We start from the raw sequence: 21,247 nt of genomic DNA, 5'->3' as shown, positions 1-21,247 counted from the left end.
AGGAGCAGTCCTAAAAACAGCCCCACACAGGGCCTGTGGGTGCACCCACGTTACATGGAATATGAGTCCCCAAGCCAATGGCAGCTAAGGGAAGGGTCCGCCCCCAGGCAGCAGCACAAGCAGCCCGGCCAGAGGAGCCCTGCCCGCCCTGCCCCACGCCGGCTGCAGCTCCGCCACCCGTGCCCCAGCCGAGCGGTCCCGTCCCCCGCCGCAGCGCCAGGCGCCTTGCAAAGGGCGGCAGAGTCGGGGTCCGTGGGCGGCTGGGTGCCGGTCCCTTTGCCCAGCCCGTGTTTGTGAAGCCAGCTCCGCGGCAGCCCGCCCCTGAGCGCCTCCCTTCCTGCTGCCCCGGGGGCGCTGCGCCGCGCGGTTGTTTGGCTGCTGCCGCAGCTTTGCTGCTCGGGCGGCCAGGGGGTGTAGTTGGCGCCGGGTGCCAGGCGCACGCCTCTGCCTGACACGCAGCGAGGGAGAGGCGGAGGAGCAGCTGGAAGGGCCGGTCGGGCGGCGGCTCCGCGGTGGTGCTGGGGATAATTAGTGTCTGTGAGTCTGTCTGCCTCCGGGGGGCAGGGCGGGGGAGGCAGTGCGTGCCTGGCTGGGTGTGTGCGAGCCGGTGACTCGTCCCGGCCCCTCCAGCGCAGCCTCCACCCAGCGGGCTGGGAGCCGCCCTGGCCGCGCTCCCCTCCCTGACCCTCCCCTTACCCCGCCGGCCAAGGGAGCCTGGCAGAGCGAGCGGCGCCGGCGTCATGTGACAGCGGAGACTAGTGCCAGGAGCCCGGGCGAGCCGAGCGAGCGCCCTCCCCTCGCCCAGAGACGCACGGCCACCGCGGAGCGCACAGCCTCAGCCGCAGGGAGCCGGGAGGCGGGCCGGGTGCTTTGCTCTGTTTCACAGCCCCCATCGCAGGGCTTCGGGCGGCGGCGGAGGCCCCCTGCTTGCTGAGGGTGAGCGCGGGGAGCGGAGTGGGGTTATTCCTCGCGTCTGACTGCAACGTGCCAAAGTTTCCAGCTGCTGGAAGAAGTCCGGGGGGGGGATTCAGCGTTGGGGTGACCTGGGGGCATGCAAAGCTGCGAGCGCGCTGAGGCTCCGGAGGGAGCGGGCTGCTCTGGGGGCCAGGGCTGCGCCCGCGGACTGTCCCGGCGGCCTGATGCGCCCTAACTTCTGCGAAAGTTGTTCGGGGGAGAACGTATGTTTCTATCTCCAGCTCCTGTGGCGCTTTATTATGCGTTTCTGCACAGGGCGGAAGGAGGGGTTACCAACTCCGATGATACTTTGTCTCTTTCTGGGAAGAGGGGACAGAAGGTCACGTGTGTGTGTGCAGGGGGGCGAGTAGGGTTGTTTTCTGCAGATGTTTCCATCCCCAGCTTCTGTGATTGCTGCAAAGCTTGCAAGAGAGGGTGGGACAAAATAGAGGGGTCTGCTCTGGTGTGTGTGCTTTCCTCTGTCTTACTGGCTTTTACAGAGATTGGGTAAGAAAAATCACACACCTGGTGTGGCCTTGGCTCGGCTCTCTGGTGCTGATCCCAAGGCGTGTATGTTTGCTCCATTGTCTCAATAGGAAAGGGAGTCCCTTTCTTTCCGACTCTTGACTTGGGCAATATGAGAAGTTCTCTTGGGCTCCTACTACTCAGTAGCAGTTGTTTCACCCGCAGAGCATCTTTTGGCAGATGGGGGATTGCAGTACAATAGACAAGTCTACAATTTAAAATGTCAGCAAAGCTTGCTAATGCTATTAAAGTACAAAATTGAGTTGGACAGTGTAATGGGTTCATTCACTTCTGTTGGATTATAAACGTTTGTCTTCTGTGGGGAGTAAAAACAGTGAAGAGGTTTGGGGTTTTTTGTTTGGGTTTTTTAAATAGTACGCTATCACTAGTACATTATGGTTAGGGTCATAGCACTGTGGAATAGTTTAATGGCCAAATTTAACCCTGGTATAACTCGACTGATTGTGGTGGAGTTACACCAGGGATAAAATTAGTCCTCAAATGTTTTTTAAAAAAATTAACATATCTAGTCTTATTTAACACTTTTCTAGGAAAGAGTTAAAATCTCTAATATTTATGATAGCTCTGACACTTAAAATATAAAGTAACTTTTATAGGGAATTGGAATTGACATCCATAATTGACTCCCTGCCTATATGAATGTTGTTTTTACTACACTTAAATGGGAATAGGAATATTTATCTTCAATCTTTGTCAGATGAAAGATTTCAAACAGAAGTGTTATAGCGGGTGGGAGAGTGAAGAGGAGGGGAAGGCGAGGGGATGGACTAGAGAAAGAAGTTCTTTAAGACCCCATGTTGAAATCCTACAAAAGTAGCACAAAATCAGGAGTACTGGAATAACCAGTTTAGAATTGTTCAAGTTGTCATTCTTTTTAATTCAGAAATTCTTTGATGAAATCAATTTCTTTATCCATCCTGATTCAGTTTTACTGTACCTGCATTGTTTGCTTGTGCTCTGCCTCTATAGTGGCCCTTTGAAAACTCAGGAAGTGTCACAATTCACAGGGCTCATCTTTGAATGAGGGACTTTGTGGTTTTGGTTTTATTGAAATTTATGTCCATAAATGTTCTTTAATCTGTATTGAAAACAAAGAATACAGTTGCTGCTCACGCATGTATTTTTTCCATAGAATAGTTTTAAGATGTGCTCTCTTGGTTGTTGTATAAGGAACTTCTTTTATGAGAGGAACCACATCTGGATTTGATAATCCTGTCTGACCCTGGGGACACTTACTTCAAACTAACTTTATCCCTTGTGCTTTAAAATGTATGATTTAGTTTGATAGCACTAATATTTTCAAATACAAGAGTCTGCAGCAGAGTTTAGTTGAGTGGCATACTTTCCTTTTATCCAAGCAGGTAAATATGTTTTGCCTACAGTGGTTAATGTATAATAGTAGGTAAAGCCTGGAGTTGGGAGGTGGGTGGAGAAAGAAGATATAAAATGGTCCTTTCCTTTTATGAGGAAACTGAAATGTTGTCAGGATATAACAGTTATGAGAGTGCCCTACAATATTATGAAAATACACTACACCTACACAACAGCTATAGTATCAGCCAAAACCACAAGTGAGACAAGGTGGGTGAGAACCATATTACCCACCTTGCCTCTCTAATATCCTGGGACCAACATGACTACAGCACTACAAAACAAAAGTGTTCAGGTAAGTAAAGTTGTAAAAGTGAATTAAGTCAGTTGAAAGTGCTCAGATACTACAGTGATGAGGGGCTAAGCAAGTACCTAGATATTTTCTTCATACTTAACATTTGGAAAAGTAAGTATAAAAAGTAAGAAACTGGTAATATAACTATAGAATGTACAACCATACACTGTTGTGTAGATTCTTCTGTAACTAGTTGTAATCTCATGTACTTCTGAAACTGCAGTTACTAAAATGAAATGTGCAGTGGTTGCTGTCATTACTAGGATGCTAATCCACATAACTTGCAGTAACACATTCCCATGTCTGATAATATCTGGTACAGCAGCTGTCCGACCCACCGTCCGGAACTAGTTCAAAGCATGTTGTAAAAGGAAGAATAGCGAAGTAGTTGTTTTGAATGAAACCAAGTATAAACTTATTCTGATACATTTCATGTAGATGAGGTATGCTTTCTCACCTGCATAGCTCATTCTCAGTATGTTTTCTTCTTTAAACAGCTTGATGGTTTTAGTGTGATGTGTATTAGTGATTTGTCAAAAATAAAAAAAAAATTGTGGTTAACTGGTTCTACAGTTAAAATCTCATTCTATAAGTGTAACCAAAGCCAAAGTACAGAAAAGTGAAAATTAGTGTGGTTTGTTATTAGTATGTGTTTTAGTAGAGTGAGTCTTTAATAACTCTTGAAATTTAAGTTCTGTCATCAGTGCACTAAGAAGAGCTCTGTGTACACTTGAAAGCTTGTCTATCTCACCAACAGAAGTTGGTCCAATAAAAGATAGTACCTCACACATCTTGTGTCTCTAATATCCTGGGACCAACAGATACAGCAACACTGCATGCATTAAATTATGTCAGTCTTCAGCTGTCAAACCATCCTGAATTTTTGCAGTTGGAAAATAGCTAATTTTTAAAATAGGCTGTACTTCAAAAATTAATTCTTGTAACGACTCGATCACTCAGTTTTTCTCTTTGAAGAAGATAATTTTAGGCTAAGAGTTAGCTGTATGGTGTTATATAAAATTCAGCCTGTAGTTAAATATTAGCAGTTTAGAGGCAAAAAGAAATCCAAGGGAAGGCTGAGGTTAATTATCATGACCTGTGGTGTCTAAAATCACATGTCTTCCTCCGTTAAGTGTAGATATTTGCTTGTTTGTAGGGCAGGTCTCCTGTATAAAGACAGTGTTTGTATTCACACCCAATGAACAAACACCTCCACCCACTGTTGTTGTTTAAAAAACTCCAGCTGCTCATGAATATAGGGTCAGAGAGGGCCGTCTAAATGTTTCTCTGTGCTTTCTCTCCAGCACAGCCAGCAGAGCTGTTTCCTGTTCTTTGTTTCAAGGCTGGGGTTTGCGTCATACATTCCAAGTGGCATATGTGTGCTCTTTCCTGTTGCAGGCTGTTTTTTTAGTAGACCAGTAGCCCGGTCCAGGCCCCTTGTCACTGCCCTGCAACTCCCAGTCCCCACCCAGTGAGTTATCATGTCTCTACACACTCGTGATTGCTTAAGATGCCTGTGTTATGTCAGCATGAGAAGTCTGAGTTAACCTTTTAACACACACCCTCTACTCCAGTATATTTACATGGGTGAATGAGTTTCATTCCCTTTTCTAAAAACCTATGTTTGACTCTCAAAAAATTGAGTCTGATTTCTCCTCTCACCTGTGCCAATGTAAGTCTGGAATAATTCCATTAAACTCAATGGAGTTGCAGTGGTATAATAGCACTGCAAGTAAGAAGAGAATCCAGCCCTATATATTAATTTCTGTGAAAAACTATTGGCTTCTTTCCATATCTGTTCTGAAGATACCACCGTGATCATTTTCTGTTCCAGTTTTGATCAAGATTAGAATTGTACCATTTTCCTGAAGGGAGGAAATATCGTACTATTACCTGAATTCAAGGATCCATACTCTTCCAGATTTAATGCAGGAAAATGAGACACTAACAACTTTCTTTGGATTAAATGGGTATGGCAGTCCTATATTTTGCTAAACTCTGAGCACTTTTTGAAGGAGTAAAGTACATGTTTTTTTTTCTACTTTGATATCAGATTTTTTTTTTCTTTTGTCTGCTGTGGACCGACAGAGAGAAAAATCAAGAGGAAATTCAAAAAGAGGACATAAGAAATCTTTCTGTTACTCTCCATCTGACTGTAGAAGAACTAAGGACCTGAGCCAAAGCTCATTGAAATTGATAGAAAGATTCCCATTGACTTCAAAGGGCTTTGGATCAGGCCCTAAATGAATGAGAAATTACATGAAAATAGGAGATGGACTGTCTTTCTCTCTCACTTATGTTTGAAAAAATACACGTTTTCTTGCACGCACACAGAAATGTTTCCATCTTTAAATATGTCCTTTTTATTCAATTTGTTTTTCAAATTTTTCTTCTGCTGCTGCTGGCTTTTAGATGTTAAACTTTAAAAGGGGGGAAGTTTATATTGAACACACTTGCAATATTTTTTTCAAAAAGCATAATAGGACTTAGAGACACTTGCAGTGAACACGGATAACTAAATTTTAACTATATCTAAATTATAAGTAGCAACACGCTGAAATGCACGTATACTATATATGGATACTTACATTATTTTGCTTTTTGTCTCTTCAGAAATACAAATTGTAGGAAAAGTATTTCAGGTGAACACATAAGCTAATAATTTTGGTAAGTTGTATTTTTAATTTTATTTCCTCTATTTCAGGGATTTTTACTTTTGTTCTTTTACTGCTATTAGAAAATTATGTACAGTATGTTATCATTGCACAGTGAATAAATATTGTAATTTAGCTACTAGTTAAACTGTACAGGATTTGAGCCTCTGTCATATTTCATCTTTTCTCCCTGGATCAGCAAAAGGTGTTGAACTAGTAGTTTAGTACTGGGAACCAGTGTGTAAGTATAGTAAATTTTGCTAGTCACAACTTTCTGTAGTCAAGTTTCTATAAAATCTGAAACTGAGCTTCATATTACAACAAAATTCTGCATTTTGTAGAACAAGTTTTTTAAATTAACTAACATAGCTAGCAGGAGGTCCTTTCAAAAATAAAACTCTTCTGTGCAGCCAGTATTGAAGCTTTGTGTTTTCATTCCAAGGCTAGTTGCTTCCAATCCACAATGTGAAGTTTGGCAGAGCTAGTTTAGGAACAGATTTAACCCTTCACTTTTAACGTTTTATCTAATGCCAAGGTTTCCTTTTAGGGATTTAATAGCCATTGTTGATCTGTCCCAAGGGAAACTAGTATAAGTGTGTATTAGCTAAATAGAAAGATAAAGCTCTAACAGATTTAAAATACTAAAGTAAGCCATCATGGAAAGAGATGGGGGGCGGGGGTGGAGAGGTTGCTAACAAACTTTGGTACACGAAAGACTGACAAAACCTCCGCACTTAGAGTCCAAGTTTATTTAGGTTTCAGAGTAGCAGCTGTGTTAGTCTGTATTCGCAAAAAGAAAAGGAGTACTTGTGGCACCTTAGAGATTAACACATGCGTCCGATGAAGTGAGCTGTAGCTCACGAAAGCTTATGCTCAAATAAATTTGTTAGTCTCTAAGGTGCCACAAGTACTCCTTTTCTCTTTGCAAGTTTATTTAATCATTCTTCCATTGCCACCATCCACTTTCTCTCTTTTCATTTCCCTAGATACACACACACACACGCTCATGGACATTTCTTTCCTATTTTCAAATCTTCATTGAAATTAAGAGTATAAACTATTATTTGTTAATGTACTTTTCATCACTTAATAGTTAGAGATTTTTAGCTCTGCCCCATGTGGTCAAAGGTGTAAAAATCTGTCTGGAATATGTTTGAGAAAGTAACAGAGCAGACTTGTACCTTAATATTAGAGGATGATATTTTGTATCCTGATGTTGACTTTATTTTTTTTTTAGACACTCAGCCTGATTTTCAGGTCCTGATTTCTATGCATGTAAAATTAGCTTTGAGGTCTGTCACGCTCTTTCTGTCTCTCTCTTTCCCATCCAGTCTTCCCGAATAGAACAAAGGCTACTTTTAGTCTTCCTTTCAAATTCTCTTTAAAATTAACTTTTTATTTTTATTTTTTAAAAAAGGTTCAGTTTGGAAGGGAAAGATTGTCATACCATTCTGCATACTTCACTTGTTTTCAGAGGCCTGATCTGTTCTCTTTACTAAACTATTTCTCCTTGTAAGCAGTAGCTTGAGACAGGAAACCAGACAGCAGTCTGCCCTGATAAGGGAGAGTATTGTATGCAGTATTGTCTAAGGAGGTGGCTAAAGATCTTTTCTGTATCTTTCTTCTTTAGGGCCAATAGATATAAAATAGGAATTGCATAAGGTTGTATGGATGCAAAGTTTGTTTTCCTCAGTGGAAACTTCAAACTCAAAAAACAAATACCTTTTATGAATACCCTTAGAAACTGTTTTCTAAGATTTTTTTTTTAATATGGGGAAAATGCGTTTTTCACCCATAGTGCTGTGGAGTGTGCATAACAGCATAGCTGTATATTTCAGTGAAATACGGACTAGTCTGCTACATGTGGAGTGACCAGATGTCCCAATTTTATAGGGACAGTCCTGATTTTTGGGTCTTTTTCTTAAATCGGCTCCTATTACCCTCCACCTCCTGTCCCGATTTTTCACACTTGCTGTCTGGTCACCCTAGCTACATAGCTTCTGACAAATTAATATGTTAAAGTAGTTCTAGATCAAACAAAGTGATTTCTAATAATGGGAAGGTTGTGTTGTGCATTTTCTGTATCTCAGTACTGTACTAGCATGTTTCAGGAGTTATTCCAATTCCCATTAGAAATCCACTGGGTTTTTTATTTTTTTTTAAAAAAAGGCTACCCATTAGCAGAAATTCTCTTGTTGCACAGCCAATTCCTTATAACTTTCCCCAGCATGGCTCTTTGTGGGCCAAACTCCTTTAATCCTTTCCCCAGCAGTGCTGTCTCTGGATCTCAGTCGCCACTTAAAAGTTTGGTCGACATAGCTACATAAGTCAGGGATGTGAAAAAACCACACCCATGACCGACATAGGTATGCTGACTTAAACCCCACTGTAGACACAGCTGTGTTGCTGGAAGAATGCTTCCATTGATGTAGCCACCATCGTTGGGGGTGGGGATGATGTTCCCACACTGGCTGAAAAACCCCTTCCATCCGTGTAGGCTGTATCTATGCTACGGGTTTACACAGGCATAGCTATGGACATGTAGCTACGCCAGTATAGCCTCTGTAGTGCAGACACACCCTGGATTTTCACTCTTCTCACTCTTATTCTCTCTGACTGAATCTACTGGCTAATCTAAATTTGAGATTTTCTGTGGCTGGTGCTATTTTGGAGCTTGATGAGGGAAAGCATTTAAAGCACATGCTTACTTCCCATGGATGTCCGAGTACGTTCTTGTGTATTTTGCTGATCCAAGGCCTTGAGGAGCAACTACTACTACTATGAGTACAAAGAAATCTTGGTGCCAGCTGTGGAGGGGATTTCCTTTACCCCTTCCAAGAAATCCTGTAAGTTCAACAGAGGAGAACCAGTTTCTGCTATCTTTTAAGGCTCCATTGAAGATTATTTCTCGTTCGGTCTCAGAAAGCTTCCCTGGCCTTTGGATATCATCAGTATAGTTCTTTCAATATTATCACTTCTCCTTAATATTGGAGGGGAAGTTTAGCGTGAGATTCGTGAAAGAAGAGGTAGTTTCAGATCATGAGAATTGGTTCTAAAGAGCCATGACTGCAAAACCGTGGGCACTTGATTCAAGTTGCCTTGTAGATACATTACTGCAAAAGCTGCAGTGGTGGGCACTAATGCAGTGTTGATTTCGTGGCAATCATTAAGTTACTTTGTAATTATACCAATAATACTTAGCAGTTTCTAAACAATTATTGATCCTCACACAGCAATAGGATGGCATCTACTGTTGCCCCCTGACACAAAAACTGAAAAAACAAGCTTTGTGCGGGGTACTGTGCAGAGGATGGGAGGGGCGGAATCTGTTCTCACCACCCCTAGTCATTGTGCGGATCAGATCATTGATCACCACTATTCCAGATATTTAACTAGAACATGGGCCAAAGCCCTTGTGCATCTCTCTTGGGGGTTTGTAACTGCTGGATCTGTGTGGCTAAGACCAGCCCCCAACCCAAAACCACCTCCCCTCACAGAAAGCTATATGGTGCTTGTGGACCAATGTGTGGGTATGCAGAGCCCCTCTGTGTTTTGTGGCTGCCCTCCACCTCCACTTGTGTTCAAGTGGTATAATGCTGTGGCTGCTATGCCCATGGGCGAATCTCATCCAGAGTAAACAGACTGTACAAATCCTTATTGCTGGAACACATGTTAAGTACTCTTATTCGCATTAAACCATACATGTCAAGAAGTTAAAACGGAGAAGTCTCTGATGTTGACAAGAAAATTAACTATTTTGATCATAAAAATTTCTTTCAGAAGAGATGGAGCACTGAATATTGGATAGGATTTAAACATAGTGTTTTCCTTTAGCAAAGGGCAGGGGGTTGTCTTTTTCTTACCTGCTGTCTTTTCGCTTGGCTTTAGCTGTGAAATTGTTGAGGGACTTTGCTTGGACTTTATCTTTGCACCTGTCCTTATTTACATACAAAAATGAATTGCTTGGCTTGTCTTTTAGAAATACAGGGTGTGAGCAGAATCTTATCAAAAGCCGTGTCCTGTTTGGACAAGTTGGACTGCCTTGGCAAAGATCCATAGGGTGGAGTGAATGGGAGGAGGCAGGAAAGTAAAACTGGGTGGCTTGTTAGCAAAGAGAGAGAGAGAGGGTGGAATGTTTGCCTACTGCATTGCAGTTAATTATTTAGTTTCAGATTACATACAGCATAAATTCTTTTACCCACATAAAAGCACTTCAATGCAAAATAGCTCATCTAATTTGAGAAAGATAAAGACTACTCTTCTGATTTTTATTTATTTATTTATTTTTAATATGGTTTGTGTGAATTTTATGCTTTCTCCTTGCTTTGCTGTCTGGAGGGTGCTGCAGGTACTTGAGAGGATACTTTAGTTTTCTATAAATTATTCTTATTTACTAAACAAGCTGTGGGCTGTGAAACAAGTATGTTATGAAATCAGTGTGTAGGCAGATCCCTACTATTCTTCACACCTTATGTTTGAAACAAATAAGGCAGTCTCCCACTGCTTCTCAAACATTTAATAGCAGGGGAGTATAGTGAGATCTCATATACCTACATATGTATGATTTTTACAAGTATACTACAAAAACTTTACTATAAAATATTATCATAAATAACAAAATCCAATTTTTTTGTTTACTTGAAATAAATTCAGGCTTCGTAACCAGTGTGTCTTTCTTCCATTCAAGCATTGTTCTTTTAAATACAAAGACCATTGTTCCATGCGTTTATTTTCACCCTTAGAGTTTATCCCAGAATGACAATTTCATAAGTGTCAGACCTTCAGCTGGAGTAAACTGATTCCAGTGGAGCTACACCATATTACACCAGCTGAAAATACAGACATATAACGCAGCCTTGCAGGACCAAAAGATCATGTGCCCTCTGTCCAAAATCAGCCTCTCTTACTATTTAGGTAGAAATAGTACAGTAAAAGAACAGTATAACACATTAAAGGGACACTCAACTTACATACTATGATACAGCAATAAAAGTAAAAATTTTAACTACTACTTTAGATGACTATGAAAGACAAAGAATTTTTCACTTTTACTCTCTGCAAGACACTTTCTATTGTCACTTTCATTGTAACCTTTGTACAGTCAGTTAGCCCCTAATTCTGCAAATACATGTATGTAACTTTTACATATGTAAATTTAGGCATATGCTAAGTGTTTACAGGATATGGGTCTTAGTCACTTCCTGTGATTTTCTGTGTGGGTCTCTCATATAGCAGCAGTAGAGAATAAAACAAACCTTAAAAATAGAAAAATGTGATTTTCAAAACTACAAAAAATGGCAGAAGGAACAGGTTGGGGGGCAAGGAAAGGTGTATTTATCTGAGACTACTAAACTTTTTTTCCCGTTCAAGTGACTAGATTACAAATTGATGGTGTCACTTCATCAAAACACATTTAAATTAAAAAATGGAAACCTGAAAGTCAATATTTACTAATTCTCTTACATATAAAGACTGGGATGCAGTGTAGGCTTCGGTTGTTTTTGCATTGTGGGATATCCTTTATCCATTCATGTATTGTTAAATGCATATATCTGTGTCTTTGGGAAGTCATGTATAGACAATGTTTCTTCACATGAAAGTGACTAGAAAAATGTAAATTGTCAGAAAATTATATGAAATGCTTAAAATCAGAAAAATATCTAATTTAAGTAATTCCCTGAAGTTGCAGGAAACATTGCATAATTGTTTTTTCAACTTTCTCACAGGCATTATTGACAAATGTACATAGACACATCCAAATTATAAAATTTCCTATCTTTCAAAGCTATTACTTCTAATTTAGACACAATTGGCAGTTTCTTTGAACTACTGTATCTGTTTCTCTTTTTCTCAACTTGGTTTAATCAGGCCCTTCCCATTTATCAGGATGATTATATTCATGTTTATATTCAGTGATGCTTTAGTTTGTTCTTTAGAAATCAAGCTTTGTTCATTTCAAGTACTTAGAAAGTATACTGTTGTAGTATTTTCCATAAATGGCTAAGCTTTGCCCTTGATGTATAAAATAAATCCCTGGTAGGCTTGAAACAATTCATTCTCTTTCTTTCTCTCACGTATCTCAGATTGTTTTCTCCAATGCATACACGCTGACTATTGCATGATTGCTCATTAATGTAGAACTGTTGGAATTGGTCTAATTTGGGGCATATATATTCTTGTGTCCCATTTAAACTGTTTGATTCATAAGAAAAAAATTCCAGACACAATTAAACCTTTTAATATATTAGCAAGCTTATACCCAGTGGAATTGTCTTGATGGAGGAGAGTAACATTTTATTTGTTACAGATTTCTAGTGCCACCTACTGGATGCAGTTGAATTTATTTAGTACTTAACATCAGTCTTTATATATACGGTGCAGAGACAAGGTGAGTGAGGTAATATCTTTTATTGGACCACCTTCTGTTGGTGAGAGAGACACTTTTGAGCTTACACAGAGCTCTTGAAGAGCTTGAAAGCTTGTCTCTCTCACCAACAGAAGTTGGTCCAATAAAAGATATTACCTCACCCACCTTGCTTCTCTTTTTTTTTTATTGTGGGACCAATACAGCTACAACACTGCATATACTATTATCACTACAAAAGGGTTGTTTTTTTGTTTATTTGTTTGTTTCTCTCCTGCTGGTAATAGCTCAGCTTACTTGATCACTCTTGTTACAGTGTGTATGGTAACACCCATTGTTTCATGTTCTCTGTGTATATAAAATCGCCCCACTGTATTTTCCACTGCATGTATCCGATGAAGTGAGCTGTAGCTCACTAAAGCTTATGCTCAAATAAATTTGTTAGTTTCTAAGGTGCCACAAGTACTCCTGTTCTTTTTGCGGATACAGACTAACACGGCTGCTACTCTGAAAACTGCATATACTGTACAGGACATACAACTTCACCATCCCAGACCAATTGTATCCCATACTCTCCTTGTTAACTGGAATACTCTGTCAGTCCTCCAGGCTGTACTCTGGAAGTGGCTCTGCCTTCTCATATAGGATATGTGCATTCTCAAAAATGATATTAAATGTTTTTTATAAAAACTTGTCAACTGGAACTTTTTAATATCTTTGAGTATTAACTTCCTTCACGTGTCTAAAATATTTGGCTTTACCGTGTATCCTCTCTAGTATTTCTCTGTCCCTCTCCAAAGGCTCCTGGTCCTCCCTGAAATCTTCCCATCCTTCCTCCACAATTGTCATCCTTGGTAAATGTGTAAATATGGTTATTACCTGCGATAGTTAAGTTACTATAAATGAGACTTGAAAATAGGCTTGAACAAGCTAACAAAGTAGATGGCTCCCTTTTTAAAGCAATCTGGGATACACAGAACACAATCTAAATTCTGAAATCTTGTTTTTAATAAGGAAACTCTTGGAAATGTACAGTTGTTTCAAAATAGTGGTTGAGTTGTCATAGTTCCTTTTGGTGAAATAGTTGAATTATCAGTTGTGATGTCTGATTGGGAGTCTGTCTATTGTACCTCTCCAAATTAGCTTTGTTTTTAATTTCTTCCTTGTGTGGAAGTAGGTGTCAAAGCACCAGAGTGTTACCAATATTGTCATCAGGCTTACTGACTGGAGACTAGCAAGTATTGGGCTGCCATCCTTCCTGAATCCGATTCAGATCCGTTTGTGTTCACTGTCTCTTCGGCTAAACAAAAAATTAATCTAGGTTTGCCAGGTGTCCGGTTTTTGACTGGAACGCCCAGCTGAAAAGGGACTCTGGCGGCTCCAGTTGGCACTGCCGACCGGGCTGTTAAAAGTCCAGTTGGCAGTGCAACAGGGGCCCATGGCTAAGGTAGGCTCCCTGTCTGCCCTAGCTCGGCGTGGCTCCCAGAAGTGGTCACCAGGTTCCTGCAGCCCTTAGACGCATGGGTGGCCATGGAGGTTTCACGCACTGCCCCTGCCCCGTGGGGCGGCTCCGCAGCTCCAATTGGCTGGGAACCGCGACTAATGGGAGCTGCTGGGGAAGTCTCTGTGGGTGTAAGCGCAGTGCACAGAGCCTCCCTGGCCACCCATGTGACTAGGGGCTGTAGGGACCCGGTGGCTGCTTCCCGGGAGCTGTGGTAAGCATCACTGGGACCCCATACCCCCCCTGCACCCCAACCCCCTGCTCCAGCCTAGAGTCCCCTCCCAGAGCCCACACCACCCTCAACACCTGAACCCCCTTGCCCCATCCTCGAGCCCCCTCATCTCTAGCCCCACCCCAGAGCCTGCAACCCCAGCCGTAGTCCTGCACCCCCAGCCGTAGTCCTCAGCCCAACCCCTGTTTGATACTTTTTGATCGATCATCCACTGGACTATGTCTAAATATATTCTGATCACAGGGTTTTACTGAAATTACAAAGTAACTTTTATATGCTACCACAAAACAGTTTTATTGTAATAGAATATTTGAAAACATAAAGCTTATCTCTAGATTTGGAAGAACTAAATCAAATACATCTAATCTTATGGACTAATGAGTTCAAAAAAAATTTCAGAGACTTGATTCTAGCCATTCCTACAACTTAACTTGGTGGGTTTTTTTCCCCTCCCTGTAACGCAGGACTACACAGACATCAGAAGATTTCACTGAAAAGATGCTAATGTTTGACCCAGTCCCTATCAAGCAAGAAGCCATGGAACCTATTTCAGTGGTAAGTCTTCAAACATGTTATCACCCTGATTGCCATGTAGGGATTGCTTCTGCTGCCAATGAAATCAGTAGCAAAACTCCTGTGAACTTCTCAGAGCCATGGCCTCCTCGGAGAACTGCTGTGAAATGGAATACCTGAGTAACAGCAATAGCTAAATTTGCACATTAGTAGCATTATTTTCTCTTTCTGGAGACAGTGCCATTAGTGTTGCTTACATTGGTCAGGATGCCAATGCCATGTTTACTTTTCATGGTGATATTTGAGACTTATCATGAGAGCTATGCAGAGGGAGGGAGGGGAAAAGAATAAACACCTTGCAGGGACATCTGGGCCCTAGGCAAGGAACTAAGGTTCGGCTAGGCTGTTTTGGGTGAGTCTGGTGCCATAGGCCTCTGCTTCCGTGTACTTGGAAAATAGTTGCAAAGGGAAAAATTTGGACTGTGTATTTTATGTGAAAGCTGGTAATGAGAAGCTTATAAAATTAGATCATCTCTGTTTTGGCTGTTGCTGTTCCTGCCAACAGTGGTTATACAAGACTTAAGGGTCAGTTTGAGGCCCTAGAAACAAAGTTGTCATGGATATTGTTGTTTGTAATATTTGGTAGAAAGCCTTTGAAAAGCAGCTTTCAGCGAAAAGTTTGCAGCCTTTACCAATTAAAAAATGTAAAAGGGACACTATCAATTTAAATCCAATTTTAAATACATTTATTTATGTTGGTTCCTAAAATACCTTTAGATTATTTAAACTACTTGAATTTTAGAAACACAATTTACTTTTTTGCTGTGTTGTTTACATTGCAGTCTTCTGAGCAGAGGCAGGGAAATGCCTGTTCGAACAGCGAGGAATAGGGAGTTAGTCAACGGACAAGTACTATGGGCTGGTCTACACTACACAGTTAGGTCAAGGAAGCTTATGTTGCCCTGATTATGTCCATGTCAACACTACAGCCTTCCTCCCGCCGATGCAAGTACCCTACTACACCAACATAATAACTTCACCTCCACAAGAGATGTAAGGCTTATGTTGGTGTCATTAGGGCAACGCAGTGTCTATGTAGACACTGCGTTCCTGCCAGGCAGATAGAGCCCATCTGCCACCCGCTTCTGGGTTGGGGTGGAGAATGGACCCCACTCCTGGCTGGGAGCCAGGGGGAGGAGCCCTGGTGGCGTGAGCCTGAAATTGACATGGCTGCCTGGCTCCCGGTGTGGGGATGGTGGTGGGGGAAGAGGGGAGACTGGGTTCTCAGCTCCCCAAACTGCCTTTCTTAGGTTGGTGGAAGCACTCCTGGTGAGGGCGTGTACCACTGACCCAATGAGGGTGGTGTGGACATGCACCACCACAGTGGCTGTAAGTCAATCTAATAGGTCCACATACATTTCTAGTGTAGACATACCCTTTGAGTGTTTCTTTAGTTAAGTAATCCAGCCCAAGAGTGGGATGTTGCTCTTCCATGTGCCATTTGAAGATAAATTGTACTTTCCCTGTGCTGGGACTTCAAACTGTCCTGCAGATTACTTTCTGCCACCATTCTGGCCACCCATCACAGAGCTATTTTATTAAATATGCATGTTGTCCTTTTACTTACTGCATTAAATGAGTGTAGCTAGGAAAAGGAAATAATGTTGGGCCTGATTGTAGGTTCTCTCATAAGAAGGTACAAAGGAGGAATGAAAATTCAGTGAAGTTCCCCTCTCAGAGATTCCTCAGTTCCTCCTCAGGAGAGTAGAAATTTTTGAGTCTACCTCTATGGGCAAACTGGCAATTTAGTCCCCCAAACCCTTGAGAGCCTGGTCTTCCCAGCTGTCCCTGGTAGTGCAGCTCCCATGGAGCTAGGCCATCAGGAACTACTTAGGCCTGGCCTACACTTAAAATATAGGTCAACATAGCTGCAGTGCTTGGGGATGTTAAAAATCCATATCCCTGAGTACCATCACTATGCTAACCTAGCCTCCAGAGTCGACATAGCTAGGTTGATGGAATAATGCAACGATTGCTCAGTGATGGAAAAACCCTTTCCATCTCTGTAGTCTGCATCTACACTGCAGGATTACAGCAGCATAGCTACAGTTCCATAACTATGCTGAAGTGTAGACATGGCCTTAACAGACAGCTGGCTTGTAGCCCCCTTTAAAGAGTGTGGGGATCTCAATGTGAAGAGAGCATGGCAAGAAAAGTAGCATAGTGGCTAAGGGACTGTCTATCCTCCAGCTGTGTTGCTGTAGCATAGGTGCTTCCTACATCAACAGAAGAGGGTTTTCCATCTATGTAGTTCATCCACCTCTCCAAGAGACAGTAGCTAGATTGATGGAAGAATTCTTTCATTGACCTAGCTATATCTACAACAGGGGTTAGGTCAAGTTTAACTACTGCACTCAGGGCCTAGCCCTGTAGCTAGGTTGATCTAATTTTTAAGTGTAGACCAGGCCTAAGCAAGCTATCTTTCTTAACCATCTCCCATGGGATTGGTAGCGGAAGAGCTATTGTCCATATTCTCAGAGGAGATGAGCATTCCATTAATTTCACTGGGAGCCAATAGTGCTCAGAGCCTTTAAAATCAGGCCTTATATGTGTTGTATCTGCTGCTTTGATAGCATTGTAAGAAATCAAACAAAATGAAACTATTAAAAATCATTAGTTATTTTAATAGCAAAACCAGATTAAAATATGTCAGAATGCACCATGTATTGTATATGCAAAATTATGTCAAAAACACCGCTAGCTTATGACATTATGACAAGTTTGGGGTGGGGGAAGGAAACAAATTACAAAGTTTTAACACCAAAGCTTGTTTCAAGGTATGTGGTTTAAAGAATTAGCTACACCTCTCAGATGGTTAAAGCACGCACCCAAAGTATTTTGTCATCCTACTATTGGCCCATACGCTCAGAGGCATTGAATTATTGTGAACATTTTATTATATGAAGAAAACATTTAAATGATGGTATATAATAGATCTAGTTACAGTGTTATCTCAGTTCCACCTAAAATAAAGTGAATATTTGTTACAAGCATTTGTTAAATGCTTGGGCAAAGACAGTGACAATTTACTTGCCAAGTTGCTTTTTTTTCTGCGGTGCCTACTTTCTTCTGGAATTGAAGTGAACAACCTTTGTGTCCCAAAGCAGTCTCCAAAACTATTTGGTTTGCAACTTTTTAAGATAAAGTGCCCTAGCTGCATGATACCTTGAGGTATTTTGTAATTAGTGCACTTGTAAATAAATCTCATCTTGTAAGCATGAATAATAAAAATGTTTTGGGGGAAATTATATAGTATTTCAGGTTAAATCCTGGTCACCCTTCTCATGTGACTTCAACTGGACAACTAAGCCTGTCAAGTAGTCGAGTTGTTTCACCACAAACTTTTTTTATGAAATGTAGCAATTAATATTTAATCTTCTGTGGTGATATAGTATCCTGTAGTATTTCAGCAATCTACAATTGACTCTAAATTGGAGTTAATTATATTCTGAGGTATTTTGCGTTATTCTCTTACTTGTAAAATGTTCCTTGTATATTGGCAGGAGATCCTCTATTTTTAGCATTACAAAACAGAAAACATTTTTATATTGTCACTGTAAAGTTAAGAGGTGTGTGTTTGATGGGTATGCAGTATTGTTGTAGCCGTGTCAGTCCAAGGACATTAGAGAGACAAGGTGGGTGAGGTAATATATTTTGTTGGACCAACTTCTGTTGGTGAGAGAGACAGGATTTCAGCCACACAGAGCTCTTCTTCAGGTCTAAGAAAGGTACTCCCAGTATCACAGCTAAATGCAAGGTGGAACGCATTTTTTAGCATAAATAGTTAGCAGATAGTGTAAGGGACCAATCAGGGTATAGTGGCCCATTACCACCTCTGCAGTCACAGGACAATGGTGGGATTCTTTAACAACCCTCACTGCAGTACAGATCTTAACCCCATGCTTAACTCTGAGCATGTGAGTAGTGCTATTGGCTTCAGTGGAAGGCTCACCACGTTATTAAGTTGTTTGCTGATTTGGAGCCATCTTTAGGTACATCTTTCACACAAACCATCACTGTTAACTGAGTTCCTACGTAGAAGAACGGGATCTACCAGTAGGAAAAGATCTCTTATGGGAGACCTTTCTTCACCCCCTGAAACTGCAGGCTTCAGGGACACTGGCTGCTGTGACTGGAGGTTCTGGAAGGCCAGGTAGTCACTCCTAGTGGGGAGCAAGATCACAGACCACTTCTCTTGATTACTGTTGGGAGTTCTTGTAGTAAGAGATTCTTCTTTACTGCTCAGATATGCTATTTGAGTCTGTTTGATTGCCAGAATACTCTTACTTTACATTGATCTGTAATGTCATAGCCTGCCCTTTTGTTTCAGTTTTTTATGTGCTTAATATAATGTAGAAAATGGTTGACTACGTTTTGGATGATTTTTATATGTATAATCTGAACTGAGAAGTTTGTTAAACTTTTTTCTGTTTTCTTTATACCTGCATTGACTTCTAAGGTTTTCTATACCTAGCATTTCTTCTTTTATTTTGTGAGATTACAAAACTAAGTAGGAAAAAATTCTGTAAGGAAAAACATTGTCTCCTACTTTTTTTTATCACTAACGTTTTCTGCAGTTCAAATAGGAACATGGCAAGTAAAATCTCAGAGTGAAGGAAAGCTTAAAAAATGAGACAACCTCTCCAGTCTGGCACAAAAGAATAGCTGACTTAAGTCAAATCTGTGCCAGTTTAGTTACAACAATGAAAACCTTTCATTCAAAGCAATTCAAGAGCAGGTTTGAATCCCCAACAAATCAAGTGTTTTAAAAATATAATTGTCATCATCATAATTTTTGAAGTCTTTATTACTTTGAATTTAAGCTCTAACTTTTCCAAACTAATACTAAGAAGTTCCCCAAACAGCTCAGAATCATTGCAGTATTTTTCTGCACTACTGTTTTAATAGATTGGCATTTTTCCAATGTGTTTCATTTGACCTGGAGTCTTGAAAGAAAGAAAAATGTTTTAATGAACTAGGTTATAGCCCAAAGGTGTTTCATTCTTCTGCAGATTCCTACTTTACTGAAAAAATTCTCTCCTCTAAACTAAGATTTTAATTGGATAGTCTTTCTTCATTTTGCCTTTCCAGTACTCTGTTACAATCCTCCTAGGCCGTCTCAATACAGCATGGTTTTAAAAACAGAAAGACTTGTTAGGCCCCAGTTCTGCAGAAACTTTTGCAGACTGTGACACAATGGGCCTACTCTTGTGTATGAAGGCAGTCACATACACAAATGTCTGTAGGTTCAAGACCTTATATTGGCTGAATATAAGATTACTTTACTTGAATGAAAAATATTCTAGGAATTCTACTATTGTTCACTGATGTTGGAACGCAGTTCAAAAAATTAATGTACACATAGTGATGATGTGATAATTCTTCCAGGGTTCCACTGATGTCTAGCTGTACCACTAAATGTTTCTACAGCATAGTGAAGTCAAGTGGACTTTGTACTGTAGGCCAATAACATAAGTTTTAACACAAGCACTTAATACAGCTTACGTATTAAGTGTTTGAATTTCTATCTACATCCACGCCTTAATCAGATTCAGCAGATGCTAAATACTGTTAAATATTAAACTCCATCAGTAGTCTGTGGCCTTGATCACTCAGAATTCTAATAAATATAATTATTTCCTTATCTAACAGTGCTCTGTGAGTTCTGTATATATCTTGCTCTGAGATGCACACATGCTAAAATAGTTAAGATTTAAAACATTAATTTCTGTGAACTTTATTATCAAAAACAGATACTAATATGTTAGCTAAATTATTAATTTACTATAGGTATAAGCATAAGTTCTATTTTATATGAAAAATAATCCTTTAAGATCAATTGAATATAATTGCTACAAAGATTCTTACATTTAATCCATTATATAATTTTAAGTAAGTTCTAGAAATGAAAAATGTTATTATCAACCACATAGGTGGCAGTTCTCTTCTAATTTCCCTATGTGTATGTAACTTTTTTAAAAAAGTTAATGCTAGTTATGTGTATGCATAGAGTACAGAATAAGCTACTCAGCTTTGTTGCTGTATCTACCTACAATCTTAGGAGTGCTGCAGAAGAACTTCCCATTTTCTAAAGTGTCATAGAATTGTTTCTTGCAATAATCAAAACAAAGGCAATAACTCCAAAACATTTTACAGTAATGTTTTTGGCTAAGCTTCAAATGAATAACAGTTAAAATATACCTGGGAGGAGGAGGAGAATACAGATGTAAGAGCAAGGCAAGACCTAGCTAGAATTTTTAGCCCTAACAAAATGCATTTAAAAATACTGTGGGAGTGATTGTATACTAGAGTCCATTAGCTTTATGCTCATAAATTATCTCTATCCTTACCATTTTTAAAAATTTACCCCACACACCCTTTCTGGTCCAATGTGCTTCCAAAAATCTAAACTGTGTTTTATTCCTGTCAGGAAACAGCATAGCTACAGAGAAAGGATTGACTTATCCAAGAACCACAAGTGGAAATTCAGTTAATAAAACTGCTGATATCAAAAATTAGTAGAATGGATAGTCTACACTTTGTATAGTTCATATTTTGGCACATCTCATCAGTTCATATAACTAGTTATCTTCATTAAAAATAACATTGTTTTAAACACTTTTAATACGAGAAACTGTTCAGTAGAGTATCTCAGTGGTGATACATATTATGCAATGCTATGGTGATTCTCAGTGTTTTACTGGAAAATGTTATTGCTTAGGTATGAAAGGGTCAGTTATGGGCCTAATCTTGAATG

The 21,247-nt window shown here is 40.3% G+C and overlaps 1 protein-coding gene across 2 annotated transcripts in view; it reads left to right on the top strand.

The window, feature by feature from the left end:
* Positions 1–597: 597 nt before the first annotated feature.
* KLF3 (KLF transcription factor 3) overlaps positions 598–21,247 on the top strand; it is a 32,943-nt gene continuing 12,293 nt past the window's right edge. The window contains exons 1-3 of one of the 2 annotated variants that reach the window (XM_077815749.1): positions 598–936; positions 5,780–5,833; positions 14,382–14,472. In XM_077815749.1, coding sequence (XP_077671875.1) covers positions 14,416–14,472 — 57 coding nt within the window. In that variant the 5' untranslated portion in view covers positions 598–936; positions 5,780–5,833; positions 14,382–14,415. The remainder of the gene's footprint in view (positions 937–5,779; positions 5,834–14,381; positions 14,473–21,247) is intronic. The other variant, XM_077815750.1, reaches the window with a different exon arrangement.

This window comes from Eretmochelys imbricata, chromosome 4 (genome assembly GCF_965152235.1).
Source record: "Eretmochelys imbricata isolate rEreImb1 chromosome 4, rEreImb1.hap1, whole genome shotgun sequence".
NCBI classification, from domain to species: Eukaryota; Metazoa; Chordata; order Testudines; family Cheloniidae; genus Eretmochelys; species Eretmochelys imbricata.
The sequence above is the reverse complement of the archived record's forward strand: the minus strand, read 5'-3'. Positions and strand labels throughout refer to the sequence as shown.